The 21,270-nt window shown below is 40.3% G+C and overlaps 1 protein-coding gene across 2 annotated transcripts in view; it reads right to left on the reverse strand.

Moving 5' to 3' along the window:
- Positions 1-21,270, reverse strand: part of ITGA9 (integrin subunit alpha 9) — a 519,026-nt gene that overhangs the window by 267,976 nt on the left and 229,780 nt on the right. For both annotated transcript variants that reach the window (XM_056520347.1, XM_056520346.1), the window contains exon 16: positions 162-311. In XM_056520347.1, the coding sequence (XP_056376322.1) occupies positions 162-311 (150 nt within the window). The remainder of the gene's footprint in view (positions 1-161; positions 312-21,270) is intronic.

The following is a 21,270-nucleotide window of genomic DNA, read 5'->3' on the forward strand; positions in this document are numbered from 1 at the left end:
CTGAAAATAAGCATCGTAGTTTGAATATCGCAACTTTTTAAATTCAATGTTACCACACGAGCTGTCATAGTCAATCATATAAAAAAAAGTACAAAACAAAAACATAACATGGCACACTTCTATCACTCTATCTGTTCTACTCATCACATTTTTTATCTTACCTGATTTCTCTGTGCGATCTTTTGTCCCTTTTTCCAGCGAAGAATAGGCTTTAGAGCAGGCAAGTCCTTCTCCTCTTTTCCAATAACATGTTCTCCAAGACTATAGGATGTTTCAAACACTATGGGTGAAATGACATCTTTCACTCTGCACTGCAAATAAAAAAAAGAGGTATACAATCTAATTAGCATTATTAAATACTAGTATTATTAAGATAATAGTAAGCTAAATATGAAATAAATCTAATATTAGCATCTTACTAAACATCATATAGTGCTTAGTAGACAACACACATTACATAGTTGCTCTCAGCCAATTATTTATTTATGGTAGCTAGTGATGTCAGCTCTATGGGGGAAATGTATCAAGATGACATACAGTAAGATTCTCTTTGCTGCACTAAGGAACCAATGAAAGCCGAGTTGTGATTGGTTGTTATGGGCAGCAGTAAGACAACTGTTGCCCAGTAAGAAAACTGTTGATTGTTATGGGCAACAGTAAGAAAATCTAAAAGACAGCTTTATGAATCTCCCCCTAGGTACCGCCATGCATTGACAAGCTTGATAGAGACGTTTGTAGCAAATGATTATACACATTACTCAATTCAATGTTAGTGATATCTAACACCCAGGGGCACAGAGTAGTAGCTAATGATCCAGTGTTTTAATGGTGTTGCCATCCCTGGGTTTGCTGACACGGGCAGCAGAAGAAGGTGCCAGTCTAAGAGAAAGTCATTATGGTGCTCTTTGTCTGAATTGACATGGCAGCAGTAGAAGCATTGTATGGTGGTGTCTGTAGGTGGGGCTGAGGCAAATCATATAAAACCTCTGTGTTAGGGCCCCTGGAGAGGAGAGTATGTATGCTGAGAAAGTGAAACATGCTGAACGATTGGGCAGAGGTATAAGCAGCCTGAGGATGAGTGGAGTCCATCTGGCTAAAGGGTGGGACAGCAAAATGTAATGAAAGATGGATAGAAGCTAGAAAGTAGATATATGCTGGTAAATGTAAGAGGTTGTTGGGAGCACTGAAACAGGGCTGGAAAAACATTATTGGACACTCAGACTAGGAGACAGTGTGCCTTGAGTAGAGGAAGAATGGATCATGTCTACAGCTGACTATACCGGGGAATCACTGCTAAGGGCTCAGCCTCCTGGAAGTAAGAAAAGGTACCAAGACTCAAAAAGTTTAAAAGGAACTACAACTGTTAAAAACATAAGCATCAACATTATGCCCAATTCTTCAAAAATTACTGAAGGAAAGGTGAATTCTTTATGAATCCTGCTGAAAAAGACAGGTTGTCCTTAGACAAGTGGCTGATGCAGCCCCACAAAACATCTTATGGCAGTGGTAAGAAGTAGCCAGACCCATGGCAGAATGCATAGGCGTGCGCAGCATATTGCATTAGGGTGTGCACCCTAAAGCACAAACTCACGCCGCGCGCATGCATATATATATATATATATATATATATATATATATACACACACACATATACACACACAAATACACTCTTGCTTGCATGCACACATACATAAACAGACCTGCACAATTTGCTCATGCACTCAGTCCCCCCTCCCCACCTTACCTAGACAGGACCATATAGAGATATATACCCCCTCCCACCCAGTAGGCAGGTAGTATGCCCAGATTAGACCCCCCCCCCAGTAGACAGGTAGTACCACCAGATTAATCCACTCCCCTCAGTAGGCAGGTAGTACGCCCAGATTAACCCTCTCCCCCCCAGTAGGAAGGTAGTACCCCCAGATTAACCCCCTCCCCCCAGTGGGAAGGTAGTACCCCCAGATTAACCCCCTCCCCCCAGTAGGCAGGTAGTACCCCTAGATTAGACCCCACTGTCTGATACCTCTGCTGCTGCAGTTGCCGGGAATTCAGGGCAGAACCTTCCCCAGTCCCCAGATAAGGGCTTGCACAGCTATGCGTAATGCGTGGTAATGATGTTCGAGCACGTCACGCTCTCAGAATACCTAGGGCTGGTGTCAGGATGTAGTAACGCTGGCCCTTCAATTCTGGGAGCGTGACGTAAGCGAACTACAATACGAGGCCTATGCGCGTAGCTGTACTTAACTGCGGGGCGGGGACATCCTGAGTTCCCGGCAACTACAGGTGAGTCGGGCACAAAAATAGAAGCCAGAGGCCGAACGGCTTTAGTCTCTGCCTCCCGCTCCAGGCTCTTGCACTGCTGGCCCGGCCGGCCAACAGGTCGAGCTGCCGAACCGGGATAGAGGCAGGAGGATGGCCCAGCACAACAAGCACCTGGTCTGCTCAGGGCTCCGGGCCAGCTCGGGGCCCCAAGCAATTGCTTGGTTTGCCTGTCCTGTAGCGATGGGCCTGAACAAATGCACGGCAAGGCAGTGCAGCACGGAGGTGATAAGAGCCTCAAGTTTGAGGATTGATTAGGGTGTGCCCAGGCACACCCTGCACACCCCATGTGCAAGCCTATGGCAGTATGGTAAGGAGCAGCTAGACCCATGGCAGTATGGTAAGGAGCAGCCAGACCCATGGCAGTATGTGGGTTTCGGCATGGGTCATCAGCCATTTTGGAGCAGCCTGACTACCAGGCCTTGGTAAAAATAGAAACCAATGCAGCTGCTTTGCCCCAGTGGATTAACCCACTTAAACTATGAAACATGTGTACCACTATACCCCATTATGCCGCTATATGTACCAACCAAGTAACCATCAAAAAAGTTGTGCCTTAATGTGTGGGGAGAAAAAAAGCTGTTTACTTGTACCAACAAGTGTCTGTGATATTCCAGTGGGGTAATACCCCAACCTTACACTCCTCATTTTAACCCATAACATATTGGAGGAAACTTACAGTTGTACAGGTATATTTATTTTACCAGGAACCATTTTGAATTAGTATCTATTATGCTTTTTACCTGACAGAGGTAAAAAGCCATTAAAGTGTACCTGTCGTTAACAAAAACCTTTTATATTATGTGGATAATAACATTACGGTATATGTATATTTGTAATATGCATTGATTAAAAAATGTGTATATTTCTGTCCCTACAGCTATCATCTGTGTGTCTATGTGAGGAGACCAAATACAGGAAGTGAGGGTGGACAAACAGGACTCTGTACACTGAGGACAAGCAGGGCTCTGTACACTGAGGACAAGCAGGGCTGTGTGCAATGAGGACAAGCAGGGCTCTGTACACTGAGGACAAGCAGGGCTGTGTGCAATGAGGACAAGCAGGGCTATGTGCAATGAGGCTCTGTGACATGCTCGCGACTCACACAGCAGGATGATGGCAGAAGCCAGGAGTCTGCACAGAGCCCTGTTTGTTCCGTCCACACTTCCTGTATTTGGACTCCTCACAGAGACACACAGGTTATAGCTGGAGAAACAGCATTTTTTATACCCAAAAATATAAAAAAATGTAATCAATGTATATTACAAATATACATATAATAGAATTATCTACATCATATCATGTTAAGGACAGGTACACTTTAAAGGGGTACTCTAGTGGAAAAAAAATTTTTTTTTAAATCAACTGATGCCAGAAATTCAAACAGATTTGTAAATTAATCTAGCAAAAATATGGAGAGGCTCTTGTCAGTCTGACTACCAAATCGACCTGTTATAATTTGTAATTATATTATGCACAATAGATGTAAATTGCATGGAATAGTGGAGTCCGTGTCACACAGGGCCCTTGTGATAACACGGCATCACCTATAAGTGGTAATAAAATTTCAATTCAATATCTAAAATATATGAATAAAATCTATTTAAACTGTGACCACCATAAAATATGTAAAATGAATTAATAACTTCCCAATAAAATATATTCAATTACAAATTCATAAGAAATTCAAAGTTCATAAAAATCAGCTCCAGAAATTACTTATTGTCCATATAGAACATATAGATCAAGTGCCAATAGTGCTCCAATTAATAAAATGTCACTGTAGCAAATCACTTGTCAATTGCTGGTAAAAGTCTTATGTGTTATAACCAATAGCAACTGCCAATCAAAGTGGTGTAACCAATGGTAACCGTCGATTCACTCCTATAGATACCAGTACTATGCAGCCAGCAAAATTACAGCAATCCTGTACTGTATATGCAATTATCGGCAATAGATAAATTGTAGCAGTATATGATACTTTTATGCTCACCACCCGTTTGTAAGGACAATCAGCCGGCATTAAGCCCTTACCTGTGTCAAAGGACAATCAGCCTGTCATTCAGCCCTCAAGCGCGCCTATCAATACAAAAATGGTACCGCTAAAAACTTCAGATCACAGCGCAAAAAATTTGCCCTAATACTGCCCCGTATGGGCAAAAATTCAAAAGTTACAGGGGTCAGAATATGACAATTTTAACCCACCGTTTTTTCCTCCTTACCTTTTAAAAATCATAACCCTTTCAATTTTCCACCTAAAAATCCATATTATGGCTTATTTTTTGCATCGCCAATTCTACTTTGCAGTGACATTAATCATTTTACCCAAAAATGTACGGCGAAACAGGAAAAAAATCATTGTGCGACAAAATCGAAAACAAAAACGCCATTTTGTAAATTTTGGGGGCTTCCGTTTCTACGCAGTGCATATTTCGGTAAAAATTATACCTTATCATTATTCTGTAGGTCCATACGGTTAAAATGATACCCTACTTATATAGGTTTGATTTTGTCGCACTTCTGAAAAAAATCATAACTACATGCAGGAAAATTTATACGTTTAAAAATGTCATCTTCTGACCCCTATAACTTTTTTATTTTTCCACGTACAGGGCGGTATGAGGACTCATTTTTTGCGCCGTGAAGTTTTTATCGGTATGATTTTTGTTTTGATCGAACTTTTTGATCACTTTTTATTAATTTTTTAATGGTATAAAAAGTGACCAAAATACGTTTTTTTGGACTTTGGAATTTTTTGGCGCGTACACCATTGACCGTGCGGTTTAATTGATATATGATATATTTTTATAGTTCGGACATTTACGCACGCGGCGATACCACATATGTTTTTTTTTTGTTTTTTTTTACACTGTTTTATTTTTTTTATGGGAAAAGGGGGGTGATTCAAACTTTTATTAGGGAAGGGGTTAAATGACCTTTATTAACACTTTTTTTTTACATTTTTTTTGCAGTGTTATAGGTCCCATAGGGACCTATAACACTGCACACACTGATCTCTCATCCTGATCACAGGCGTGTATTAACACGCCTGTGATCAGTGTTATCGGCGCTTGACTGCTCCTGCCTGGATCTCAGGCACGGAGCAGTCATTCGTCGATCGGACACCGAGGAGGCAGGTAAGGGCCCTCCCCGTGTCCGGTCAGCTGTTTGGGACGCCGCGGTCCCGAACAGCCCGACTGAGCAGCCGGGTCACTTTCACTTTCACTTTACAAGCGGCGGTCAGCTTTGACCGCCGCTTCTAAAGGGTTAATACCGCACATCGCCGCGATCGGCGATGTGTGGTATTAGCCGCGGGTCCCGGCCGTTGATGAGCGCCCGGACCGACGCGATATGATGCGGGATCGCGGCGTGATCCCGCTTCATATGGCGGGAGCCGGCGCAGGACGTAAATATACGTCCTGCGTCGTTAAGGGGTTAAACGTATAAATGTTTTACTGCATGTAGTTATGATTTTTTCCAGAAGTACAACAAAATCAAACCTATATAAATAGGGTATCATTTTAATCTTATGGACCTACAGAATAAAAGATAAAGTGTCATTTTACCGAAAAATGTACTGTGTAGAAACAGAAGCCCCCAAAATTTACAAAATGGCATTTTTCTTCAATTTTGTCGCACAATAATTTTTTTTCCGATTCGCCGTAGATTTTTGGGTAAAATGACTGATGTCATTACAAAGCGCAAAAAATAAGCCATCATATGGATTTTTAGGTGCAAAATTGAAAGGGTTATGATTTTTAAAAGGTGAGGAGGAAAAAACGAAAGTGCAAAAACGGAAAAACACTCTGTCCCCAAGGGTTTAATATCAATGATCTATGCAGAGAAAAAATCTGGTTCCCATCTGGCCAGGCCTTTTAAAAAGGGTACTTCGCTGGAAAACATTTTTTTTTTTTTTTTATCAACTGATGCCAGAAGGTTAAACACATTTGTAAATTACTTCTATTTAAAAATCTTAATCCTTCCATTACTTATCAGCTGCTGTACTCTCCACAGGAAGTTATTTTCTTTTTGCATTTCCATTCAGTCTGACCACAGTGCTCTCTGCTGACACCTCTTTCCATTTTAGGAACTGTCCAGAGCAGGAGAGGTTTGCTATGGGGATTTGCTCCTACTCTGAACAGTTTCTAAAATGGACAGAGGTGTCAGCAGAGAGCACTATAGTCAGACAGAAGAGAAATTAAAAAAGAAAATAACTTCCTGTAGTATACAGCTGCTGAAAAGTACTGGAAGGATTAAGATTTTTAAATAGAAGTAATTTACAAATATGTTTAACTTTCTGGCATCAGTTGATTTAAAAATAAATGTTTTCCAGCGGAGTACCCCTTTAAGGACAATGGAGCTAATCTGATTGTGTGGACCCAGCTTTAGTCATTTCAAAAATGAACATAGTTCCCAGAACTACCTTAAATATTGTCAGTTTTGGTAATTGTGGGTTAAACAAACCTTTAAGAACTGGGGATTCAGCATATTTAGTTTCATTTATGTACAACTGAATGAGCCACAAAGATTATTTCTGTACTACCAGTTATCATATTGGAAGTATATTTGGATGTCTGTAAGGCACAATGCTACATTCTGGTTCCAAGAGAACAAAAACATATTTCTTAAAAGATCACATATAGTTGATTTACACTCTTTATTTTTTGCATATGTGTTAAAGTGGTTGTCTAATCTGAAAAAAACTCACCAGGACTCTCATCTATAAGCCAAAATAGAAAGCAACTTTCTACAGTACCCGCATATCCCTTCAGTATACTGTACATACTGCAAATGATTTATTAAAGAAGAGTGTAATGCTTTATTTCTCCTGTGGTGGCACTGTAAAAAGCAACAAGTGATCTATTGTTTTAATCAAGTTTTATGTTAAACATACTTTTTTAGGAATTTTTTTTTTCTTATTTTCCATTTTACTTACAATATTATAAAATTATAAAATAATCCTGAAATCTTGTAGCTTTCATTTTGACAATTATACCAGAAACTAAGTTGACACTTTGCGCTCTGTTAAAGATGGTGAGGAGGAAGCTGATGCTAAGTGATCTAAACAGCATTACAATAAAAATATAAACATCACAAGTACTGTATATAGATAAGACAATAGCAGCTCAGTCCCTTACCTGTAGAGTGAACTCTGTATAGGTCACAGAGCCTGTTGTGGCACATTGGCTAGGGGCCGAGGCAAGTGCTTTCTATCACCCAAAGTGCAAGAAAAAGTGCAAACATGTCACACTAAAAAAATGTGCACAAAGGATGTGGTCTATCGCTAAGCCCTTCTCCGACAGGAGAGAGGCCCCCCAACAAACCTACCCTTCACCTCCGGGCCAAAAGGCACCTGCAAGGTTCCAGGTTCGATGCCCCTTTTTGCCGAAGCTACTAAGGGGCGACAAATGCCCCTGGCTTCAACCTAGGCGTTAACCAAGGTATCAGCCAAGGAGCCATATACTGATGGCATCTTGACCGAAGCCAAGATGTCGAGGGGTTGCAGGGAGGTGAGGAACCTAATGGACACACACACACCTCCCCTAGACCGCCAGGAGGCATCCTGACAATCCTATGTACAAAGAAAAACACGAACGTTGCACAGTGACATACAAAAATAATAAATAAGTGAAAGAGTGCAGATATACTGCCGGGTCATCCGGCGGATCTATAAAAATTTCCCTGATCCTAGCCAGAAGGCCGGGATACCAAGCGTGAGTGCCAAAGGTGAAGAGTATGGTGCAGTGCGTTCACTCAGTGAGTTAACACCCAGTGAGTTTCGGCACCTCAGGGTCACCACTCCCCGAGGCACAGAAGTACCTCGGCTCTACACCCCCCAACCTCATTGCGAGACCCGGAGGAAGCTGGTCACATCGGGGCAGCCGTTGAGCTGATTCCTCAGAACCAGCCCTGGAACGCCCCTGTCCACCTGCCTCCTACCATGTAGCACCCATCCCCACCAACTCCATACCGGCGTAGTCTGCCACCGGCATGAAACTGTAAGAACAGATACTACACTACACAGTAGCTAAGGGGGAAAAGCCAAAAGCTAACTACAGGTGAAGGACATTGCTGTAGGAAATGGGGAAAGGCACTGCTGTGATTATTAGGTGAAGGCTACATGCATTGCTGCTGCTACTACTAGAAAAAATAGGTAGGCACCAGTGTAAATATTTTTAAGACATCACTGTTGTTGGGAAAGGATTCTACATAGACTATATTTGCAGAGTACTGCTGTGACCACTGAAAGAGAGAAGGATGGCCATGTTTGCAATTGAAGGGGTGCATATACAAATAAACAACTGATTTGGCATATTTCTAACATAAGAGTGTTTTGAAGGAAAAGTAGAGAGGGCAACGAGAGGTGGGGATGAGGGATATAGCAATTTATGCAACCTGTAAACATACATCAAATAACCCAAACATACTTGTTCCCACTTTGTTTAAATGTAGGAACATTCCTTGTCAAAATGCCACCCTATGAAACATTCCATCTGCCTTTGCTGTCTGCCCGAGTCCCCAGCGATTAATCATGAACTGTGCTCCAGAAACCAAAAGGAAAGTCTGCTTTATTGTCAAGTATATATACAGTATAACAACACATTTTATTTCTAGTACCATTAAATGTATTAGACTTGTGCTCAAAGAATGAAACAATGAATATGCTCAGTTTTAGAAAGTCAAAAAATGTTGCACAACAGTATGTAAACTCTTTCTTTGACATTGAACACAAAATGTGAGGAGTTTAATGCAAACAGAATTGCAAAGCTGTTAGGGTATAAAAGCAAACTATATACACAGAATTGTATATGTAATTAACCCTACAAGGGGGTCTAAATCACTCCCAGCAATATTAAACCAACAATAAAATACCAAATAATAAATTGTACAATGGGAAGGTGCCTAAAACATAACCTTTACTAAGTCATTAAAAGCCACCAAAAATTTAAAATAAGTGCTCACGTGCTAACCCAAAAATAAGGTATAACTCAAGGGTTAAAATTGAATGGATACATAGATTAGATACTTCAACTGCAACGGTATAGTCAATCTACCCAAGTATAATCAGTGATTCATTATATGCTCCCAACGTGTTTCTACCATGCTCAAATGGCATTCTCAGGGGAGGCTTGAACAGCTTAAGATGTCAAAAGATGTACAGGTGAATATATAGACAGATCATATACAGAAGCTGCCCTGAAGTTCAAACATGAAGCTGCGCAATCATCACATTGGGTATCTATCCTGGTGGGCATCATATATAGACAGATGCATGTTACATAAATATGGAGATCACAATGAGGGTCCGGGGCTCCGGGTGTTCAGAGCGCATGATAGCTGCACTTACTGTTGGGCTCCCCGCCACTGCAAGTTTGTGCGCTCCATCCATGGTGCCCTCTGACCAGACAGGAGATCGCAGTACATATCATCTTTTTGCAGGTTGAAGCAACAGTGTGGTTATGGAACCCCTTGTATTTATTTACAGGTATACCTGATGTCCATATATGCACAATACAGCTGCTTATTTTTCTCACAGGATACCCTATATCTGGTGCATATCCCTGTTTTAATTGCAGGTACCGGGACCCTCATTGTGATCTCCATATTAATGTAACATGCTTCTGTCCGTATGTGGTGTCCACCATGTATTTTCTTACAGGAAAGATACCCAATGAAAAGATTGTGCAGCTGCCCATTTTTGAACTTCAGGGTAGCTTCTGTATATGATAAGTCTATATATTCACCTGTACTGCTGTTCAAGTCTCCCCTGAGGACGCCATTTGAGCATGGTAGAAATGTGTTCAGAGCATGTACTGAATCACTGATTATACTTGGGTAGATTGACTATATCATTGCAGTTCACACATCTAATCCTATACCCATTCAGTTTTAACCCTTGAGTTATATCTTATTTTTGGGTTAGCACGTGAGCACTTATTTTTGATTTTTGGTGGCATTTAATGATCTTCCGGATCCATTTTTGATATGGAATGTGCCCTATGAGCAATATCTTCGGATTCGTAAGAATTGTACTTCATTTGAGGATTTTTCAAAACAATCTCTTACTATAAGTGATCGTGTTTTAGAGAAGGGTTACCCTAAATCGATATCATCCCAGGCATACAATAAAGTGAAGAATAGACAACAATCCAATCTTGTATGTCCTAAACCTCACAATAAATCATGTCAGGCTAATAAATATGCATATAATTTTATTACCAACTTCAACTGTGCAGCTAATGATGTTAAACGGATTCTAAGGAAATATTGATCCATTTTAAAAGGTGACCACTTATTGGGTGACCACCTCCCAGTACAACCAGGCGTCACTTTCCGCAAGTCTATGAACCTGCGGAATTTAGTTGTCCCCAGTAGAATGAAAAAGATAGATCTATTATAGATTCTACCATTACAACTCAAAAAAGCACTCTTCCGTGCAATTAAAGAGTGTATTAAACACTCTTTTATTTACCATATTTCCCCCCAAAAAACATACCTAATAAAAACCTGTAACAATTGTGATAGTATGTATGCAATTTATCTTCTGTCCTGTTCTTGCAATCTTCAATATGTGGGCCGCATTGTTCAGACAGTGCGGTCCCGCACGAACAAACACAGATCTAATGTCAAAAAACGTTACATGCTACATAGTGTGTCCCGTCACCTTGTACAAAAACATGATGGTACTTTTGACTTCTTAAAACTGGTAATTATAGAAACGATCCCTTCTTATGTACACAACAGATTTCCGAAATTGATTAATAGAGAGTCCTTTTGGATTTTTACGTTGGATACGCTCTTTCCGCGTGGTCTTAATGAAACCACTGAAAACGCAAGGTAGCATTTGGCGGTTTTTATTATTTTTTGTTTTTCATTTTTTATCAATTATATATATATATATATATATATATAGATGAAAATCAAATCAAGACATTTTTGATTTGCATCTGCATCACTGGACTAACACGGCTACTAAAATTTACTATATATATATATATATATATATATGTGTGTGTATATATTATAAGCATATATTTGTCTAATTCTTGATTGGATATACTTTTTAACTTGGTATGCATATGTCTTTGTATTTGTATTATATTTTGTTATTTTTGATGTTCTGTCTAATTAAGGATTAAATGGTGTCGTATAAATACCATGCACCCTCCCTGTTCTCAATATGCCTGATGAAGTGGTCTTCCACGAAACGCGTTGCATTGTGGGTAATAAACCATCTTATCCCTGAACGAGATCCACGCACCTTGCTTGATCCTGAGATTTCCTTGGAGGTGTTTGTGTGGTGTATTATGCTGTTAGTCCTGGTTGTCAGACCCACAAGTCCTAGCACAATTGCAGGGTCTAATGACCTGAACTAAGAGCATTGTAAAGCTCTATAGGGGAGATTTATCAGAACTTGTGCAGAGGAAAAGTTGCTGAGTGAACCATTTGCAACCAATCAGATCTCTTCTTTCATTTTTGAAAAGACCTATGAAAAATAAAAGAAACAATATGATTGGTTGCTTTGGGGAACTGGTCAACTTTTCCTCTGCACAGGTTTTGATGAATCTCCACCATATGATCCTGTTAATTTAGGTCATTAGACCAATAATCAGTCCTGGACTTGCAGCCTTATTATGCTGGTATGAACCTGGCCTATAACTGAAGAATCTGTCTAGAAACCTATTTTATTTCACCTGCAAAACTAGTGATAAAATAGAAATGCTGAATGTGTATGGAGAAGATGTAATACTATATGTGGACTGGTAACTATGGTGTTCCAAGATTTTTAACCCAAATCAACATGTTGCATTTATCTTTTCTTATCAAAACTGAAACACTGAATTTAAAAATAGAAATTCTGTTAAAGACTCATTACAGTAAATTTGCAGTCTGCTTTCAATATTCGCCACCCAAAACCTTATTAGGGTCTATTCACATGTACAGTATCCTGCGCAGATTTCATGCACATAATTTGATGCGCAGGATTTGAAGCTGTGTTCAGTCAATTAGTTTACATTGAAATCTGCAGCAGAAAATCCTGTGCATTAAATCTGTGCAGGGTACTGTACGTGTGAATACACCCTTAAGGTGTATTAACATTTTGGCCTCAATTTTTCTTATTACATAAAAACTGTTGTTTCCAATCTGCAATAGATCCGCCATTGCAGTAAATACACCTTTATGATATGTAAAGTTGTGGTGGACCCTTTTCTTACCAGAAGATATAGCCACTGGAATCAACAAACACTATTCCTAAGGCTTAGGCTATATAGTCACAATGGGTGTATGACATGTTTCAGATTTTAAAATTGCTGTTTCGCTCTGCCTGCATCATGCTGCATCACATCTAGTGAAAATAAATTAAATGTATTACAACACCCAAGTTGCCATGACCATGATTTGAAATTCAGAAGAAATCTATTCATGGTGAATTTGAGGTTTCAGTGCCCACACTATGTGGTTGCAGCCAAAGTTCTCCCCGCACCGGCTCCAGCATTTGGAACAGTTTGTTCCAAACACTGAGCAGCGGAGTACCCCTTTAATGGTAATGCAATCTTATTCTTTTGAGATTAGCAACAGATGCTCTTTATGACGCTCTGGTAAAATGAAATCTCAGCTGTGATTGGTTCCTATAGGCAAATCAGATTAATAAATCTGGCCCACTGGTTTTAGTTTTTATTTAAAGGGGTACTCCACCCCTAGACATCTTATCCCCTATCCAAAGGATAGGGGATAAGATGTCTGATCGCGGTCCTGCCGCGTCCTGCCGCTGGGGACCCCCGCAATATAGCATGCAACACCCACCTGTTTTTTGTCCGGAAGCGCTGGAGGGTCTTGGGTCCCGACCACGGGAACGGAAGTCCGATCAGACATCTTATCCCCTATCCTTTGGATAGGGGATAAGATGTCTAGGGGTGGAGTACCCCTTTAACTTTCATAGTCTGCATGGGAATTTCACAACAAGCCTGTACCAAAATTTGTATTTGTAAACGTATTCACACAGCAAAAACTGTGTAAGTTTTAATAAACATTGTAATTTTCACAGTGATTCTGTACGTTTCATGGCATAAGCCGATTCAACTGCAAGGTGTGAGCACACCATGATCTTTACACCTCCCAACTATGGGTGCTGGCGTCAGTCTATGGGCTGAACTACTATACTCACATATACTGCTCAATGATCTCTCCTTTTCTTCAGTTAGAGAGGCAACTACAACTATGCGACTAACCTCACAGGCCTGTATGCATTTAGTTTGAGTTGAAAAGTTCAGGCAATTGCAGCATTAAGACTTTATAATCTTGTCTAACATTATTACCATAATAGTAGCAATTCCAAACACTTTTCTTTTTCATGTGTGTGATCTAGAAATATTTGATCACTATGAGGGTATTAAATGGTCTTTTGGTCCATCAGTGACACCATTTCCATATGACACTATTTTGAAGATATAAAGACAGTTCAGAGAATGTTTGCAGTCTTCAATTCCATTAGGATTTGTCTACAGCTATACTTATTCTTGGTAACACAAGCTAGAGGGCCCTGCTGTGGAGAAAGGCCAATTATGTCAGCATGTACTGTGGGGGCTAGCGTTCTGTCACTGTGACAACGCAGAGTCCTGATGCCTGTGGGTCCGGAGGTGTTGGGAACCAAGAAACCCGAAGTCACTCAATAGCATGCATAGAAAGACAAAAAGGTACTGTGGAAGAAGCACGATCTGCGCAAAACTTTGCCGGCAGTCGCCTCCACCCTGAGTGCCCTGCTGTCAGCCTGAAGTCGGATCTGTCCGAGAGGCCATAGAAGTCGGTCTGCTGTTTCCTCGCGGGGAGTGCAGGTACCTTTTTGTCTTTCTATGTATGATACTTATTCTTGGCTTTCTTAAACTCCTTCACAGTGATTTAATTCACGTTTATTTTACTCCAAAAATAAAAAATGATCACACAGCTTCTCAGTCAGATTTATGGTTTTTATACATGGTGTATTGATTTAGAGATGAAGTCCCACTTCCTGTTTCCCAATGTCTTTGTATGTCTCTGTGTATGGCCAAGAATGGTCTGTAGTCTATCCAAACAGCGTCAAACACATGTCCTCTAATCCAAGTCCCACAAACAGATTGTCAGATCAACTCATTTTTAAACAAACAGACAAAACCTAGAACATGATGCATGATGTCATACAGTGAAGTATGTTTTATGTAACATAGCAACGGTCATGACTTTCTTCATGAGCATGCTGTTGTATTAGATCTTCTCCAGCTTTTATAAAATCATGTGCATTTGAACTTCCGTTCAAGTTATTTTTATTCTTCTTTCTTAACTTCTATTTAAATGTATTTTACATTAGTAACGGCAGATTTTGGGTTCAGCTGAGTCTTAGTTCAATGAGCATAAAATACTGTGCATGGCTTTGGCATGACTTGTAGAACGGGAAGCACTGACAGATCTCTTGACCCATGGATTGGAACAGTATTGTTACCACACAAAAGGATTGCAAACATTCAAGCATTGTCGACTAACAGAATGTCAAAAGCTTTTTAGCAGGGAATAAATGAATAGACCTCCTACTGTCTTTACAAGGCGGGCGCAAAGGTCTATGAGCACTACCTTGATTAAGAATAAGAATACACTTTCTATACCTTTATATTGACCTAGTGTTAATTAAATCTAAGCTTTAGTGTTAGGTTTTGTGTTTCCAGGCTTCAGCAATCCTTACTGTAGAGCCAAACGCTGATCTGATAACTTGATTGTCACTACATTGAGTCATGAAACTGTGCCACTGCACTTGTAATACCACACGTGCTGCATATCTTACTCTATTCTTTCCTATTACTATTTAACATTCATTACTTTTCATACATATTATAATTCTCCTGATGAGTCGGTCAAATCAGATGAATTGCGTTGGTACAGAACAAAAGGGTCTTTCTAGGGATTGTACAAAGGGATATATCAGGGCAGGGATTGTCCTTTTTAGGGCTAGTGCCTTGAAAGTCCCTGTGCAAGCAGGAGTAGAGGCATTTGGTGATAGGCCATAATAGGGACAGTGTCCCATCCTGATATATAGGATTCCTGTCATTAGCCCCTCCTCAGCTCTGCTTTTTAGTGACCCTAAAACTTTATTGTAGGGATCTGCATGGTGATGCTGTAGGATAGGGTAAAAGCTAACTTTTTTTTATCACTTGATTACTCATTATGCAGGATCTTAAATGAAGGCCACTACCTTGTATAGATACAATTATTGCTTGTAGTATTTTGGTTTACTACTTATCTATGGTTTCCAATTGTCAGCTACCTGTTTGTGATTCCCATCTTGGTCTGGGGGGACTGTCTATGTGCTGTTGGGTATGGTTTGAATGGTTATAATATAAGTTGCTTTTCAGATTGCCCTGTCATTCTGATTCGTTCTCTTGGATATATAATTGGTCCAGGTAAAACCTGGCAAAGTACTGCGAACCCCCCACACTGCATAAGTCACAGGCTTGCTTTAAAAAAAGAAATATATATATATACATTTTTATTTAGGAAGAAGAAACTGTGTCAGTCTTTTGAGAAGATGATTGATATTTGACTTTAGTCACACTATTCTTTCTTAATACTCCTAAATAAACACATTAACAAACAGATTAAACAGTCTCATGAGAGACAGCCTGCTGATAACCCGGTAGTTGGAGAGCTGAACTCATGAACAAAACAGCCCTGAAATAGCAAAAAAAGGGGGGAAAACAAACAGGATGACGATTAGTAATACAGAAGTCACATGCACATCACCAGATGGTTTGATTTAAACAAAAAAACAGTGGGAATTTTAAGAGTCAAGATTTCTGGGAATGTAAGAGTCTAGAGTGGGTTGCTTAGGAAAACATACAGAAGAGGATTTTCATTAACGTGCACAAGATGCTTGAGAATACTTTCCACTCAACGCCATGCTATGTCATATATACTGTATTACAGAACCTAGAAGGCATTTATTATCTTCTGCCTACTGCAATCAGAAATGTTGTCAGCAAATGTGACTCTTCACATTCATTTGCTTTTCCAGTCTTAACTTAAAGAAAATACATACCGTATATACTCGATTATAAGCAGAGTTTTTCAGCACGATTCCTTTTTCGTGCTGAAAACGCCCCCCTCGGCTTATACTCAAGTGAACTCTCCGCCTGTCAATCCCTTCTCAGTGGTCTTCAACCTGCCGACCTGCAGATGTTGCAAAACTACAACTCCCAGCATCGGCTGTCCGGGCATGCTCGGAGTTGTAGTTTTCCAACATCTGGAGCTCCGCAGGTTGAAGACCACTGATGAAGGGATTGACAGATGGTGATGATGAAAGGGGGGAGATGATGACGGGGGTCTGGATGATGACAGGGGGGGATGATGACATGGGGGGGATGATGTATTTCCCACCCTAGGCTTATAGTCGAGTCAATAACTTTTCCTGGGTTTTTGGGGTGAAATTAGGGGCCTATTAGGGGCTTATATTCGGGTCAGCTTATGGTCGAGTATATACGGTACTACCATTTTGTCTGTCTTCACTGCCCAATAACCTGTAAATAGTCCACAAGATCTGCTTGCAGATCATTCTTGTAAAAGTTATGTAACAGCACAATACATAGAAACATAGCCCCCGTGGATCTGTAAAGCTATTCTGTTCCTCTCCTGGCACAGTAGATACATTTTTCTACGGTATGCATATTACTGAGCCTAAATTTGTAAACTATGTGGTTAGCCACAGGAAAGAAACATGCCCATTAGCTCTGCTTGGGGTAGCAGGAGTATCAATTTTAGTACGCAGCATTTTCTCAATAGTTTGTCTGCTTTGCCTATCGTGCACATCTAGAGCAAAAGAATTTATATTGCTTGCTTCTCCTCATAAAGGTGTTTAGATACATGGCCATCAATATACATGGTAGTGAAAAATGAAGCGTTAATATGCATATCTGAAAGACTGCCCATTACTATCACAGCCAGATAATGAAATAAATAATGTTTTAAGGCAAAATTAAAGCCATGCCAGGGAAAAGTCATATGCAGCTCCTAGAGCAGCATACAATGAGCCTCACAATTGCTCAAGAATACTCCTAGTGGAATACGAATAAGATATGAATCAGCTCTTACTGACGTGATAATGAGAAGCACATATGGTCTTTTAGTATGACTTACAGTAAATCATTGAAATGTGGCTTAAATCAGTTATATACATTATCAAGAATAGTTAACAATAATAAACATAATCTTTCTCAGTCATTTTTTTCTAGATCACAGAAAGTTCCCTTTAGAGTCTGAACACTAGTTCTTAACCTATTTCTCACACACAGAACTCTCACTCTATATTGTCAACCCAGCATACTTTCATATTTAAATATACGAGAATTTGATATGGTGTCACATTAAAGGTTGGTACAAGGATAGGAGGAAAATGTGTGTAAGTGAGTAAGTAACTGGCTCAGTGATAGGAAACAGAGGATTATTATTAATTGCACATACTCTGATTGGGTGACTGTTACTAATGGGGTACCACAGGGCTCAACTTTTAGCCCCTAGGCCCCAAGCCCTTGTATAAATATATCAGGGGGCAGTACAGAAATTTCTTGCATGATCTATTTATATGCAGGACTGTATCTATAACAAGAGGGCATCCTCTACATCCTCTAGAGGAAAGAAGGTTTCTACACCAGCACAAACAGGGTTCTTTACTGTAAGAGCACCCTGCCAGAGGAAGTGGTCCTGGTGAACTCAAGAAAAGAGTTCAACAGGGGCCTAGATACGTTTCTGGAGAGTAATAACAGGTTATGGATACTAGTTTTATAGGGACAGAAAGTTGATCCAGGGATTTATTCTGATGCCATATTGGAGTCTTGAAGGATTTTTTTCTGCCTGGTATGGGGCCACTGGCTTTAGCCTCATAAGGATTTTTCTTTTCCTTCCACTGGATTAACATTGAAGATACACAGTAGGGATACAAGTTGAACCTGATGGACATTTATGTTTTTTCAATCCTGTGAACTATGTTTCTATATTACATTAACTTAACAACGTAACAGGACTGAAATGCAATATCAGAAGAAGTACAAGACAAAGTATATAAAGTAGTAATGCAATGATACCACTATTGGTGCCAATAATAGACATTTGCACGAGTTATTGGGCAAATGTGCCAATACCTATTTTGATACCATTACTGTCCGCTTCTGGTCTTGGAACGCCATTGAACGCGCAATACTATACACCCTCGGTCATGATGCTTGAGTGGTGCAGCCGAGCGGCGCTTGTCGGGAGTTTGCAGAGGGCAGTTTACAGTAAGTGTGGGGCCACCATCTGTAGGATGGCTGAACATGTAACAGTCCAGGCAGCATTGCTCTTTAACAGTCCAAAGTGTTTCCAAAGTGCATTTTTAATACACTGTGGGGGAGATTTATCAAAACCTGTACAAAGGTAAAGTTGCCCAGTTGCCTATAACAACCAATCAGATTGCTCCTTTTATTTTGCAGAGGCCTTGTTAAAAAGAAGTGTGCTGATTGGTTGCTATGGGCAACTGGGCAACTTTTCCTCTGGACAGGTTTTGATAAATCTCCCCCTGTGTGTACAGACAAGAACCTTATTATAAACTTACTTAGAGCACATATATTTTTTTTAACAAAAGGGACACAAATTTTCAGAGATTTGATAGACACATTTATTAAAATACACCTGATAATATGCTGTGTGAAGTAGCCTACAAGTATACTGTATTGAAAAATATGGTGCATCTACATAAATCCCAAATCAAACCTTTACTTTAAAGTCTGGTAGTATTTACTGTACATTAAATGCAATGAATGCAACAGTAAAGTCACAAGTTTTATAATAAAGCTTTGGTTCCTTCATTTTTAGTGCAAAATTTATTTACTTGGCTAGGTTATGTCTTAAGCGATTTCTTCACAATAACCATTCCTTTTATATACTTAATTTCTCAAAAACTGTTCTAGCAACAACGATTCACTACTTCTGTAGAAAAATGACAGAAAATAAGTAAGTATAGGTAAAGTCCAATGCTCTTATTCAACGTGAATTTCTCACCCCTTACTGTGGAGTCTATATGTCTGTTGGTCATTAGGCATATATCAAGGGATGATGGGGTGACACTAAGTTCCCAACATAGCTGGAAATATCCAAGAATGTAAAGATTTAAACAAAGCAGACCTCTACCTGAGAGACAACGTTACAGCCATAAAAGGAGAAGGTATGCATTATACGCTTTAACTTGACAGCTGTGAAAAAGGGAGAGAAACCCAGGGTAGAGTATGGCTTTAATAGAAGAGTGCGCTACCACCTGCTGTTCCTGATTACAAGCCTGGCTCCCATCCAAGTGGGACATACATACACTATGACTTACTCTCTACATTAAGTAATCTGGAATGAATGTTTTATTTAAAAAAGGTAATTCTTAAAAAATAATCCTTATACTTTAACTAAAAATGAACAGGAAAACAAAAACTCAGTCTATGCTAGTCTGCTCTCGTTGCCATACATGAAATCAATGGGAATTTCACCACTCAGGGTCTTTTAGGGGATTAGCGTCTGTATATATAAAATTCCACTCTTAAAACCAGCTGTCTTACAAAGGGAAACCTTTGAGAAGCATATGCATGGCCTTTGTTAGATCGGTATGATTTTATTTTCTTGTTTGTATATCCTGTAGCGGTTCACAAAACCTATGTGAAATATCACACCACAGCTGTATGGCCAGGCTGACCTTAATAAGAAATACTACTAGAAATATCTATGCTGTGCTGTATTCAACTGTATTCTAGAATTAAAGCATGAACGCCAGAAGAAACTCACTTATTTCACACCTCCCGAAATCCTGAATACAATCAGATATGGGGCCACCTATAGACTTTACATTCCGTATATACTCAAGTATAAGCCGAGTTTTTCAGCAAGATTTTTCGTGCTGAAAACGCCCCCCTCGGCTTATACTCAAGTGAACAAAAAAACTTTTCTGGCTTTAGCTGTGAGGGGATGGTCCCGGCCGTCCATCTCCGCCCGTGCAACCCTGTTCAGTGGTCTTCAACCTGCGGACCTCAAGATGTTGCAAAACTACAACTCCCAGCATGATGGGAGTTGTAGTTTTGAAACATCTGGAGGTCCGCAGGTTGAAGACCACTGCCGGGCCTTCGTCATCATCCGGACCCCCCTATTGTTTTCTACTCACCTCCCTTCGGTGGGAAGGAAGCGTGAGCTGGTTCGGGCCATTCATTTTCGACCACCTATGCTGCAGGTGGGGAGGGTTAGTCTTTCCGGGCTGTCCATCTTCACCGGGAGACCATCTTCTCCGCTCCGGGCCGGCCCCAGACTAGTGATGTTGCCTTGACGACGACGCGTAAGGACGTTCATGCGTCACTGTGCGTCATCATCAAGGCAACGTCACTAGTCCGGGGGCCAGCCCGGAGCGGAGGGCCTCCCGGTGAAGATGGACAGCCCGGAACGACTAACCCTAGTAGTTTTGAAACATCTGGAGGTCCGCAGGTTGAAGACCACTGAAGGGATTGACAGGCGGTGATGATGACGGGGGGGGGGGGAATGATGACAGGGGGTGTTAATGACGGGGGTATGGATGATGACAGGGGGGGATGATGTATTTCCCACCCTAGGCTTATAGTCAAGTCAATAACTTTTCCAGGGTTTTTGGGGTGAAATTAGGGGCCTCGGCTTATATTCGGGGGCAGCTTATACTCGAGTATATACGGTAATTTTTATGAGCTATCGGATTCTCAAGGTTACTAATCTGTGTTAACAAGACCAACATCACTGTAGTTAATTCCAAATCATCTGCTTTTAGTGCCCTATTACACAGACTGATGCATGCTCTAAGGCTGTGTTCACATGTTGTGGCTAAGTAGCATTACTGCAGCTAATTATCGCACATGTTTTTTCCACGAATTACTAACATCATTATGGTAAAAAGCTAAATTT

Source organism: Hyla sarda, chromosome 5 (genome assembly GCF_029499605.1).
Source record: "Hyla sarda isolate aHylSar1 chromosome 5, aHylSar1.hap1, whole genome shotgun sequence".
NCBI classification, from domain to species: domain Eukaryota; kingdom Metazoa; phylum Chordata; class Amphibia; order Anura; family Hylidae; genus Hyla; species Hyla sarda.